General features: G+C 37.1%; 1 protein-coding gene across 1 annotated transcript; it reads right to left on the reverse strand.

Annotated features, from left to right (window-relative positions):
• Positions 1-631: 631 nt before the first annotated feature.
• Positions 632-14,151, reverse strand: CRELD2 (CRELD disulfide isomerase 2). The gene is made up of 10 exons (XM_085326143.1): positions 13,809-14,151; positions 12,559-12,641; positions 11,554-11,664; positions 8,824-8,915; positions 7,676-7,852; positions 6,336-6,434; positions 4,512-4,589; positions 3,781-3,876; positions 2,747-2,887; positions 632-1,197 (listed from the first exon to the last, which is right to left on the reverse strand). Exons 1-10 carry the CDS (start codon positions 13,959-13,961, stop codon positions 1,139-1,141), a joined length of 1,089 nt encoding a protein of 362 aa, XP_085182269.1. The 5' UTR covers positions 13,962-14,151; the 3' UTR covers positions 632-1,138.
• Positions 14,152-14,201: the final 50 nt, after the last annotated feature.

Below are 14,201 nucleotides of genomic sequence, written 5' to 3' on the forward strand. Positions count from 1 at the left end.
AAGTATCTATTGCATTCACAGATCTTATATTCACTGATCACAAAAACAGTCTGAACACAGAAATTTTCTTAAGTGTATAGAATGTGTTTRGCCTTCAATGCTCAACTGTTCGATAATATTTACACCCTTTTATTTCTGACTACATCAGAGTAGCATTTATGACTTTATAGCCAAGCATTTTAACCACATTCTCTACTCCTTCCATATCCCTGTATCTATCCTCTCAGTACATTCCAGATTTTAATCACTGCCCTCAGAGCTTTAGCTAATGCATCTATGTGTGCCTTAATTTACTTACAGCTGGAAAGCTTCTGCAGAATACACCAACTGATTTTAGCTCTTAAACTTCCCTTTAAGCTTAGAAACATGTAGCAAGTGCTGTCCATGATGGGCTTATTAGCTTTGCCTCCTAAACAGCACAAGAGACAACAAGATAGAGACAAGTTGATTATACTATGCTTGCTCAGGGTGGGGGGGGAGGGAGAGAGGGAGAGGAGAAGGAAACTGCTACATGTAGCAGCAGATTCTAGTAAAAAATTATACAGTCATCAACTCTAGAATGTACTCCCTGTYCAGCTGAAAGACAGACAGAGCAAAAGGTATTAATAGCTTAAAAAAATTTAAGACACACTCAAATAAAATAAACTTTTATTGAATGCAGTATTAAGCATTCCCTTTCAGAGAACAGCATTCCCCCTACCCCCAAGAGATTCCATTGACAATTTCTAAAAGCTGTATTTCAAATATAGAAATACTTTTCATGTCAAAAGAAACACCAAACTTCAGTTCCTTTTTTTTCCTGGAATTATGAAGTGCAATGTAAGTCCTTCCAAAAAAGATAAGTTTCCAGTAGGCACTAGAATGAGAAATCTGCAATTTGTGTACAATTGCTGGGTACAACATTATGTTAATTCAAATWTTTATACTTACCCATTTAGAGTGTTGTTTTTAAACAACTGTATCAAAAGTGGTATTTAAGAATAAAGAAATGCAGCTTAAAGAACAGTTTGTCACCATTAAAAAAAATCCTAATGGCAACCTGCATATTTATACCATTTCCACAGTATGTCAGATAGCAGAGTCTTAGTCCAATAATTTAAAAGCTTAGATAGGAATGTCTTTTGATTCTGAATGCAGATCATAAGTCGTCATGTACACCAGGTGAAGGCTCAGTTGCTACAGTCTCTATTTCCTCTCCTGTGGAAATTAAGTATCATAATTAGAATACAAATAAGAACATGTATTATTAATTACACCGTATATTTTTGACTTGAGGAACTGTTAGAAGTCCAGATCAGCATATTTATCAGGACTAGGCAAGCAATAAAGCCATAGAGAAGAACTACTTGTACTAGTATCCTGGTCTAGGCTTATAAAATCTGTATTAGAGGCAAACAGGCATTTCAAAAAAGCTAACAACACTGGCAGTGGAAAACAAAACCAGCATTGCTATTTCTATTCTAAGCATTTGCTTTCACCTATTAACAATGAAGTTTGATTTCCACATCAAAAGTTCAGAGGAAATTTTAATTTTTGAACCCAAGAAGCAAGTTTCACTCAGATTTATAGTGCGAACCAGAAAAAAAAACCCACCACACAACTATCTTTAAGCAGCAGACCAATTTAATTATGGGAGTAATAGCATTAATCCAGGAAAAAGTTAAGACGGTTTGTAAACAGTTCATTTTGGTTTTATTCTTATAAAATGGCAAGCTACATAAAGGAAAAAAAACAAAAACAAAAACAAACCCCAAAACAAAACACAAACATCACAATAACTAGTCTCCTGAGTATCTGCACAGGAAACCTATATAGCTATATTTTTAAAGGAACAAGAATAGAATATTGAGAGTAAAGCTCTGAACTGAATGACCTTACAAAATAATACTGCAGAGATCAAAATACCTTATTATTTTGAGATGAAAAAGCAGACTGTAGAGGTTAAGGAAAAATAAACAAGCTAAGAAATATGAAAAAAGTAAAGTCATAATACTGAGTCTGCCTTGCCATSTATCCTCCTACAGCCATTTTTGCAAAAATAATCTTTTACTTTGGAATTTTTTTTTTTAAAAAACAATACGTTTCATGCACTCAAGAGCAGAGTTTCAAATTATAAAATTTAGTATTACATTTKAATTTCTTGACTGAAGATACAGTTCACGGTAGTCAAAATAAACAGCTCCCTACCACTAAAAGACATACGTTATCTTTTTTCTCCTTCTTACCCTCTACCTTCACACCAACTCTGGCACTTGAGTGATCACAAAAATAAACAAAATCAGCTCATTCATCCAGCAAAAAAGAATTCTGCTTAGGCTTCTGAAATTTCAGTGAGTTGAAGGAGCTTTTCATGCAACCAAGTAAGCTCATAAGTCATTAGAATTAAAAATAAAGAAAAAAGAATGGGGAGGAACAAGACTTCCTTTTTATGATAGTAACAATCTGCCTAGTTTACTTTAACTATGTAATGAAGCCAGACATGTATTGGCTTTCAAATACAACCTTGAATTAAGCAAAARATTTTAACAGAACAGGACAAAATGCATTATCTTTGAGCAAAAAAAATATGCTCGATTAAGTAGCCTCCACCACAAACCACTTGAGATTGCATCTGTAGGAAGAGGAGAAATTACACACACACTACTGGTAATATACATATCAGACAACTAAACCTTTAGAGCGAAATATGCTTCTAGGTTGTAGATACAGAAGACTTGAAAATTCTGAAGTTAAAAAAGCTACTTGCCTGTTTTTACAGTTTGAACACATGTTCCATCCTTCTCTTCAAACCCTTCTGAACACACACACTTGTAACTACCTCGAGTATTTACACAGTCTTCATTCTCTCTAACGCATACTTTTTCTGGAAGGTTACATTCATCTATATCTAGAGATAGGACAGAAAAGGGAAGATTCCACCGTTACTGTTTTGTTACTTGTGCTCAGCTCTATAAACAAAATTCTATCCAATCACAAACAGAATCTCTCCAAGCATTTACAGCACTGCAGTTAATTACCTAGTAGAAACACTAAGGAGCAGAATGCTGCTGCAACAGATTTAACTTCTGTTAAAATAATCTGTTATTATAAACCTGCTTCAGACAGTTTCAAATCTACAGAGACAGTACTGTTTTACATGTTTTATAGGCCCTAGGTGAGAAAATTAGGTAATTTCATTCCTCTCAATCTACCAATGGTGATTTCCAATGGTGATATTCTTTTGATGCCAACTAGGTACAACTAAAGGGAAGGGAACCTGTAAATACTGCACTGTCATATTTGTACTTTCCATTCATTTGTACTTATTTGTACAAATTGTAYTTATTCTCAGTACCTTCAGTTCTCCTCCTGCAGGGAACTTCATTTTCACTCTTTTTAGYATTATTTCAGTGTTATAATTGACTGTTAACTAGTATCATCTGAATTTGGACATCAATGAATTAACAGAAGCACAACAGAATTCCCACTGAAACACTTGATATCCAGTTCTGTAACAGGAATACCTCACGCTTCTTTAGATGTGAGAGTGTAACTGACAAGAGACTCAGGTATTTCCTTCCTGAATCAGCTATAAAATACTTTGTTTCTTTGGTAAACCTGTTTCACTTGTATTGTATATGTATTGTCAATATTTTTCTTTTTTTGGAATCTAGCCGTTATAGCATTTCCAAAGGCTCAAAAACTTAACTAAAACAACATGAAAGTGCTTAACAGTCCTCAGTTTGGCTACGTAAGAGCAAGTTAAATGCCATTTTACAATATATTGTTAAATCCACCAACCTGTACACTTTTCGTCTTCTTTTATGTATCCAGATGCACAGGCCTTACACTTGTCAGAGCCTTCCCCTGTGCAACCTACACAGCTAGCATCACACGCTAAAGGAAAAGTATAAAAACTCAAATAAATACAAGTTAAAAAAGTATTATCCTTAAAGCCAATCAGCTTACCCACACAAGAAATAACCAGGTAACTTTTCACCTTTGTCAAGTGAGCCTCACTCTTCCCACACTCAGTTTGTACCAGATAACATTATACTAGATCCTAGTATAATCAGATGCTTCTCTAGTGTTATCTCAAGTTAAAAATTTARGAAACAAGTCAGTATTTTTTAAATCCATTTCATCTTCAAAAACAGGAATAAACCTCCTTTGAAACTTACTAAGTAAGAAGTTTGTTAAGGAACAAGATACATTCAAAAATCTTCAAAACCATGCAAGTTGACAGGGCAGAAAGAGACTAGATCATACGGAAAAGGCTCTTCTCTTCCAACAAAGAAAAAAAAAAGAAACAAGAACCCTTCAAATGGTGTTCTTCTGTCAAACAAAATAGTGATCCTTAAATCATTTCTCTTCACTACAATGGTTCAAGCTCCTTTTCCAGTTTGTACTCAAAATACTTGTACTCACGAAATATCTTTCAAAAAACATCTTTAAGCRAATACAGTGAAAGTAGTGTTGTCTTTCTAGAATACAATTCTAGAAGATAAAAAACAAGCAGATCAGAAAGAAACCTTTGCATGAGAAGGATCCATCTGTATTCAAACAATACTGATCATCTTTGCAAGGAGAACCAGCACACTCATCTATATCTGAAATAGAAGTGAAAAGTTATCTGAAATATATCCATCTAGTTAATCATGATCATTTCAATGCTATGCTTCAAGACTCTGTAGGAACTGGCTCACAAAAGCTATAAACTTGCACTGCATTCAAAGTTATCATTATGATGAGTTTAGAATCCGATATGTGATATCCTGGACATAAAAGTAACTTAGTAACTTATACTGATTTGTCCAGCTTGAACTTGCAAAACAAAACAAAATCATGATCCCCAGAAGTTGTTTTGTGAAGACAATAACAAATATATCCAAAATTCAGGAGATTAAGTTAAGCTAATGAAAACTTCCAGAATACTGACTTGAAAATGACAGGGATGGCAGCTATTTCACATGTGTTCTTTATGCTTTTTATGTAAATAGTACAACAAACGAGCAAGCAGGCTACTGTTCTGGAATACTTTTGATTTTGGTGCTTCTAAGCTATGCAACTAATTTTACTAAGTCATGTAACTAATTTTAAAGTATTGGGGGGAGGGGGGAAATCAAATGCACACACACGGATTAGTTTCCTATTCAAAGGCCAAACTGGAGAAAGTAAAGTTTTGGTTAGGATCAGTCAAGCTGAAAACCAGTTCTACCCAGGTAGCTAAAACCTGCTAATCTTGGGAAATCAAGGAAAGGGTACAATAGTACTCAAAACTAAAAAAAATCAGACAAAGAAAGGGTATTTCAGTCATCCTTGCTGTCCATCTGATCTTGTTGCTGTTGACATCATTCCTACTAATTCTTAAATTTAACTTGTACATGTTCAGTTGTGATTATTTTGCAAAACAGCTGTACAGATGACAATACTGGAGCTTCTTAAAAATCTTAAGTGTTCTACAGTTACCTAAGCAGGTATCGCAGTAGCTGTAACTCAAATCTTAATTTTCATTAGTATTTTTCAAGAGTAGTGAYATTCATGCAACTTGTAAGATACTGTTTCTATTTTTAATTATTTTTTCTTTTAGTGGTTTAACTTGATCAATTAAACAGTGTTATAGGATACTTCACCTGCTTGTTGTTAAAGAACTTCTGACTGGAATGTGTTACTCTTTCCCCTAGTGCAGTTCTGCATTGAGAATATTTTAGGTATCAGGGTTTTTCCTTAAATGTTCCATACATATCATCTCAAACTGATACAAATGCTAGTCTGCTAATCTAAAAATAGACAAGCACGTAAATGGAAGTGCTGCACTTGATCTTTCTTGGAATAACTTCTCCTCAATAATTGGAAAAGTTAGTGTGGCTGGCTTTTACTGAGATGTTTGTACCCTATCAGGGCTGAATATTTATAAATATATAACAATGAAAACAGTTGTGTAACTACCAAAAAMATATTTACACAAGTTGACAGGAGTCTGCCAGTAGTTGGAAAAGCAGTTTAAGTAGTTCTGCATTCTTTAGTATTCAAATAAACAAACATCATATCTTAAAAGAAGCACCCCACTTGCTATTATCTGTAAACCACTGAATTAAAAAAAATGTAAGAAGCAATCAGCTTGCTGAATGCAACTATAATCACCAGGGGGYGATTACCTGATTAATCACTGAGGAGGGAAGAAAATGTTTGGTCTACATTCCCCTGCAATGTGGAAGTAGTTAAAAAACCATCCCTATAAGTTGCAGAAATCTAAACTGACAAAAAACTCAGAATATTTTAAAACCTGATGTAACCTAATCTTATTAGCCACTGCTATTGCAAATCTTGTTTGAAGTCTAGCAAGGATTACTCACCCACACAAGCTGCTTCTTCGTTTTTGATCCAGCCTTCTTTACAGTCTTGGCAGTCCTTATTACTTGATCCAGTGCAAGTTTTACAGGCAACATGGCAGGCTGAGAAAAGAAAAGACTATGAAGAGCTTTGTCCAAACAGGGGAATCCAAAACAAGTYTACATCTACAAATCAAAGAACGTTATTTAGGATTCACTAGAAGCTATCGCACTTTACTAGCTTGACCCTCTCATTCACAAGATTTTAACTCAACTTTAGAGCAATATATTTTACAGAAATGCAGGTCCATTCTACCAAAACTAGTCATCCAAGCCAAGAACCATACAGTAAGCTTTTTCTCAGGAAGGTATTTGCAGTGATGAAGTCAAACCTGACAATTACAGAGGAGTGTACCACTGAGAACTGAGTGCTGTAAAATTCTACTGACTAGGTGTGGCAGGTCCAATTTTGAAATACTTAGAGAAGAGATCGAGAGAATAAACTTCATTCCAACTGCATAGGGATGAGAAATAGTTCATAAACACTACACTCAGCACTATTACGTAATGAATCATGAGACTGGTCTTATAGATAGTTGCAACTGAAGTAATGTATAAAATGACGCTAATCTTAAAACCAGGGAAGCACATCAGAAATTCAGTTGACTGGATAAACCTTCTGTTTTTGTCTGTGTCTGTACATAAGAATTACTACACAACTAGATGAAAMACAACGTATATAATGTTGAAAAATACTTTTAGATTATTAGTCATAATTTAGTTACTAACAACCTTATACAACATGTAAAAACACATGAAAAAAATCTAGAGTAACTCAATCCTATTCTCCTAAAGAAAAAAGRTGAAATTCATTCCTAAAATTTGGCAAAACTTTCATGTACTTAATGAAACATATGTACTTAACTGGAATATACATTACAGATCAGCTGTTTTCATGACTGTTATTCCAATTAAGTATGAGATATGAGAAAAAAGAAAACGTCTTTAAAAATACTCCACTAACTCCTGATCAACTTCAGCTCAAGATTTTCCTTACTACACTTTGGCTAAAAAAATTGAGCTTTTTCCCTCTGCTCCCCCCTGAAGAATAGATAAAATTCTGCTTCTTACTTAAAAAAGAAAAAAAAAATCAAGTGGAATTTGGAAGGTGACTTTCCAAATCCTCGATATTCCACAACAATGATGGACTGACTGACGTTCTTTACAATTAAAGCCAAGTAATCAAAGACTATTTTCCTGTAACTATTTTTGTCCACTTATCCATTTATAAGTTTTCCTATTTTTGTCTAGGAAAAGTGAAGACTGAAGACAAGAATCTAAACACATTACAAGGAGTTTGTTACCTGTACAAACAGCATGTGTCTCATTTTTCAAGGTACTGTAGTAACCATTAGAACAGTCCAAACAAAAGTCTCCTGTATATTCCTTGTTGCAACTACATGAGCCATCTCCACCCCGGGTACCATCACCATCACAGTGGCCATTTCCATGACAAGGTCTTTCTGACCCACCACGGCAAGCTAAGAAGGAAAAACATTTTTGAATAAGACATAAAAGAAAGTAGCTTCCTATTCTGAGCCACAATCACCTGAAGTACCTTATTTCAGAGACAATAAAACATAAAAAAGAGTAATTACACTGTAACAGGATAGATTTTCCAGAATCTTTTTCCCTTGACAACAAGCAAAAAACACAGAACAAGGAATTCTCAYTAACATATTAATGTATAATAAGAACTTAAAACAATCTCCAGGGAATCAAGTAATAAACTTCATCTTGGGTAAAGACTATGGCTTAGATTTTTATCTATTTTCCTAACTTCATGACTGAAGCTGGTACCTTTATTCCAGATTTCTGAGAACCTTCATACAGCAATTGCAAAAACTACTAGTGATCATTTACATCAGTGTCAGGCATTAACATTTCACTTTTAACACCTGCTAATATAAGAGGCCAAGCTGCTCTGTAAGATGGYGCAGTTTTACAAATTTTTAAGTTATACAAACTTAGTGACCGAAATGCCTGCTTTACCACTCTTGCTCATAGACCTTACTTTTCTCCAACTTCCTCCCACCTATTTCTCCCATTCTCCATTTACCTAATCCTCATTTGTGAATTTTCATTTAATTCCCAAGCAGTGTTTTTCACTGGTTTTGAGAATAAAGTGGCAAGGTCTGTTTTCTACATAGCTTCTGAAAGGCCATCTAATCACCAGATGTCAGAGACCCTTGARGCATGGTTCAGGTGTGGATAATCAACACCATTTGATCACAGGGACTCTGTACATACAAGTACACTYGATAGCTTTCTACACTCCTTCATCCCTGGAAGACTTAGTTCAGGCAGGATTCTCCCAAGACAGGTACAAGGCAGCAGACAGGTGTTTACTACACAGCAGTTGGTGTTTCAAGTATTGTACTTTATCAGTTTATTTGAGGAAAGATTGAGATGAATGGGTGAAAAGCACACTTTTTTCATTTAAAATACTTACCAAGGCAATCTGGTCCATACATGCCAGCAGGGCAACAAACTTCTATCGTTTCTATGCAAAACCACTTAAACAAATCAGGATRCTTCTTCTTTCTGTACACAGAAGACATTCATTTATCAATTAAAAGAATAAAYATTCTTTGATAGTCATCTCACACAACTGAACTTGTACAATGGAATCAAAATTRATCTTGGAAAGAGTTATTTAAGAATCACGCAAGACATTTATTACACATCACAAGATTAGACACCTTTGCAGTRCTTTCTTTTCTGAAAAGAAGAAAATCTTATTTCAGGAACCAGCTTCTAGAAGTCCTCCAACTCAGTTTTTTTGTTTTAAATTTATCTTTTAAACTGTAACACTATTATCAGACTCTACTCATATTTTATAGCTTGTATTTAAATGGAAGATGTGAGATAAGTTATCAGTAAAACTACTTCAGTTTAAATAGTCTTACTAGTGTCCTCCTCTTTAAAGAGGGCTGCTATTTCTTTATCTTTAAAGATTACTCCCTTCTCAAGAATGTAGAAGAGAACTCAGAACAGCTATCAACATTTGCTCAAATTACTGCAGACCTCATTCTTAACAGCACGCATTGTAATTCCTCCTCTTTTTTTAAAAGAAAAAAAAAAAAGATGAATCAAGTAATATTTCAGAAGGACYTTCTTATATTAAGAAGTTAAAAGTCATGTGCTACTCTAGAATATGCCCTAACAGTAATACGTGCCAAATTAACAGCAAAATCAGTAAGTATTGTTTTGTAAGCAAGCATGAAGACTAGCGTTCTGAATGTTAATTTAAAGGGCTAATTCCTATAGTATAAATATAGAGCAAAATCTCATAACTTTATTAAAAGGAAAGCTCTACTGAAGGTTTAGAAATTTAGTAGTGTCTGACAGTAGTTAGGTCTTCAGCAACTCCCATGACGGGATTTCTTTTCAGCTTCTCTTTTTAGACTATTACATCTGGTTGTACCAACTCCAAGGCTCAGGCCCCCAAAAACGAATTCAAGTAAAKTACCACTTACTTAGAATGACAAAACTTGGTGGGGGGGAAGGATATCTAAGGTACCCATGGCAAACTGTCTTTGGAAACTATCAAAAAAAATGAATGATGTTTTTAATATTTTAAGTGCAAAGACAGAAGGCAAAGTTAATCAATTGCACTCAAAGGTTTATCAAACAGGCAAACTTTCCAAAAAGACACTATTAGCAAATACATTTTATGAACATGTTATAAAACATTTTAGATCTGCTTGGTCAAATTCTCTAGTCTAAGGCCAATWTCTTTCAGTTCTACAAAGAAAGTTTCAGGAAAATGAGCTAGATTTTATTCTGGCTTGTGTATTCACCTTTGCTTCAATTTGCATGTTAATGTACATTCAATTCCTATACATTCAGGCAACAAAATGAGCTATGAGACAGTTAAGGACCAAATGGGTTATCAAAAATCCTTATCCAGTATCTCATCCAGAAATGGCATAATGGCAGTTTTATTCTATTGAATTCTGACCAAGTGGCAGACCTGGCAGTTTAAGGAAGTAAAGAATACTTATAATAAATGTGATTTGGAGTCAAGAAAATAAATTTACATGCTACAATGCCATCCTCACACTAATTATAGTGGTACATATAAAGCTTATTTACAGTAGAAATCGTGGGACACATTGGAAGGCAGATAGGGGCAGCTGCTACACTATCATCCTCAAGGGATCTAACTCCAGGACTTACTAGCATCCAGTATTTTTCATTGCCAGGAGGAGAAAAAAAAATGTTTCAGGGTGGGGGAAAAAAAATATAAGAAATAAAGTCCCCTAGAGTTTAATGGCAAAGGAATAGAGAAAAGTGGGATCAAAGTAATAAAGTCCAAAGTTTTCCAGTGTTAGTTTGCCTCAATACCCCACTGATAACTGCAGAGGTAGCAGGAGATAGCAAATGACARGCAATATTGGATGTTTTGGTGCCATACTTCAGGAAATGAAAACAAGGGAATTTTAAGTGCAACTTTAAGCGCAATTAAGCGCAACAGCACTTAGGATTAGAAGTTAGCCTGAACTCAGCAGTACCCAATGGCAACTTTCGAAGCATAACAAGGAATTAGCCAATCCAGCTCTGTATGGGACATAGCAGGAAAAAAAAAAGTAGATGAGCCCCTCTCCAATGCAAATTTTCAGTTCCCCAAAATTGCACCACGGGATCCCCAACAGGATCCCCAACACAAGCCATCTGATATCTCTGCCTGGCTGACTGAATCAAACATTYGTACCATATATAGGAAAAAACAGCCTGGGGACTGAAAAAATCTTGGTTTAGCATATTATCCACTTAAGAAAAAAAGCACTCATTCATTGATTATAGTAGAATAGTAGAACAAATATTAATCATTTTGAGTAAACAAAATATTCCAGCAGACTTTCTTTTTCATCCAAAATGTTCAGATGATCTCCTCTCCTCCTACTGATGTACAGCTGGACACTACTTTCACTCATGGGTGGAAAYTGAATTTGGAGCATTCAGTACAAAGCAAGCTCATAATGATTCTTCAAACTTGCACATCTATCTATACATCATAACCATAAAAAGAACAAAATAAATTTCTAATTATATGCTTTCCAACTTTATGCTACAACTAACATACGCTTATTGATCGGACACAGGATTTAACATTAACACTATACACTCTTACGTATTTGTCCACGCACAGACCTGCACAAAAAATACTGTTACTTACAGTTTGAACCACCACTTCTCTATATGTTCTTCATGCTCTTCTACCATGTTGTTACATTCAAAGTTGCTGCTGTCACACAGATTCTCTATRATCTCTACTAGACGGATTTCACTAAGAGTGGGGGGAAGAGGGAAGTCATAAGTTTAACTTTAAAATAGTATGACATGATTCTAGACATCMTAAGAGAAGCTAAACTTCAGCCTAGACTACCTTATCAGCTTATGGTGTGTTCTGAACTAGTTCCAAGACAAAGAAAATACAGTAAAAAAAAAATTAGTTAATATTATTCCAACAAAAAAGATTAGAAGGACCACTACAAAAAAAAATCACTCTAGCTTGTCTGTATTACTTATTATGTTTGCAGATTATAGGTTTATTAGATTTTTATCTTTCCAGCAAGTTTCAAGTGCCATATTTCTCCCAAGTGAGAACAGTAAAGTTCAGGTATTAGTAATACAAGCCCATGAAGCTAACAGTAACTGAAGTCTAGAAATCCATACTTACATCTCAGCGATCAAACTAAGATTAAAAACTGAATCTGAAACTTAGGAGAAAGATACCAGACCACTTTGCTTAGTAATAAAACATATATACAAAAGACTACAGAAATCTGCGCTTCTAGTTATTTGACACCAAATGAGTGCAGACTTTAGGCAGCAGTTACCAATTTAATCCTAAAGTAAGTATGGCAGTACTGCCAAGACTAAATCCACTGCTTTTACATCAATAACTTAGTTATACTCTAAACATCATTTTTAATGGACTTAAATAGAAAAAAAAAGTACTATGACCAAAAACAACATTAGCTTTTATTGTTGTCAGAGATGAGCCAGACCATTAATAAGAACTTTCAGTCTTTACTCTTAACTGCAAAYACAATGTAACCTGCTATATTTTAGTAAGAATTTAAGATTCATATGTATGACTTAATTGGAACACTCCATTTTTAAGTTCCAGACAGTGAATATTAAGWGTAGCTGAATCAAAAGCACTGAGGCAGTTTACCTGGATTCATACTTTGATAGTGTCTTCTCTTCCCAAGCAGTGTTTCCACCACCAAAATTCTTTTTAGCCGTATCTGCTAATCCCTGACAAATGAAAGTACCAAAAGAATTCAAGTAGAAAATAGTAATTTTTTTCTAACCAAAATCAGTAAGTAATTAAATAAAAATTATGAGAAGTGCCTTGCAGAAACTTCAGWAAAGCTCTGAAGTTGCTAATCAAATTGCTGTATGAAAAAGGGCAACTGATAACACAGAAGTGAGAAAGGATAGGTCATAGCATTACATTATGCTTCATTTTTCAAAATAAGAAAGACTTTATATGTTTTTTGATGCAAATGAAGGCTCTCATAAGTATCAAAATTTATACCTTTTTCTCTGATAGTTTACAAGGGAATTGAATTAGCGTTCTACTTCATTCTTTAGTCATAYTACCAGTACTACTCAGACCAAGCCTCACCGTTAACCACGTAACTGGTCAAGTTAACTAAACCACAACAGGACAATTCAGCTAAACGTCACAATACTTACCAAATGATACTTTGTGAAAAATCCCAGAAATTAAACTCATTTATCATGCCTAGAACACTGAAGATAAACAAAGCTTTTAAGCGTTTGTGAACTCTGTGGCTACAGAGCCCCCCTTGCTGCACAGACTGAATTTACGCTGTCTCACTATTACAAATAACAGGACCCACGCTTTTTAAGGCATGATGATGAACAAGTCACACAAAATCTGCTAGCACGCTACCAGMAACGTAGCGAGTTTATCTTTTTGCATGAAACCACCCAAACTTCGTTGGCAAGGCACAAGGAGTTTACTAGACTCCCTACTACCCCGAAGGCTAGAACTGTTACTTAAGATGAGAGAGAAACGCTGCCACATATCGGTTCGACGTCAGGGGAGCGGCCTGTCACGCAGAGGACTTCCCACCGGGGTGCTGCGGGGGGACGAGGCGCTTTACCGGCCGCGCTCCCAGAGCCGCGAGAGGAGGCAGCACCACGGCGGCGCCTCCTCGCTGTCGCTGCTAGGCGACCCGCGGCTGCTCCGCGCCGCTCGCCGAGGCCACCCGAGCTGCCGCGGGGCGAGGCAGGCGGCACCGAGGAGCCGCCCCCGGCGCGGAGCCCGGCCCGGCCCGCGYGGCCCCGCCTCGGGGCGGCAGGTGCGGAGCGGCCTGCGCGGCCGCCCCCTCCCCGCGCGTCGCGGAGCCCCGCAGCGAGGCCCCGCGGGACCCTCCCGGCCCCGGCGCCCACCTGCTTGAACCTGTCCACGATGCCGCGGCAGGTGGAGCACGCCAGGCGGCGGCGCTCGCCGGCGCCCAGGGCGGGCGGCAGCAGCAGCAGGGCGGCGCACAGCGCCACGGCCAGCGGCGCTCGGCCGGGCCGAGGCGCGGGGCAGCGCCGCATGGCGAGGGGAAGGGGCAGGGGAAAGGAGCTCCCGGCGCCGAGCTGTGCCCGCCTCAGCGACGGCGGCGCCGGCCGCGCGAGCAGCGCGTTACCCGGGCTTCGCCCCGCCCCGGCCCCCGTAGCAACCAGACGGGTGCCGGCCCGCGAGCTCCATTCAGATTTCCGCGTCAGCCATACGCACGCTCCAGCTTCCGGCGCTTATTGGTGGAGGTGCCGCAGTGGAGGAACGTGGTCCAATCA

Source organism: Rhea americana, unplaced genomic scaffold, assembly GCF_003343005.1.
Source record: "Rhea americana isolate MKP2758 unplaced genomic scaffold, rheAme1 scaffold_1, whole genome shotgun sequence".
Lineage (NCBI taxonomy): Eukaryota > Metazoa > Chordata > Aves > Rheiformes > Rheidae > Rhea > Rhea americana.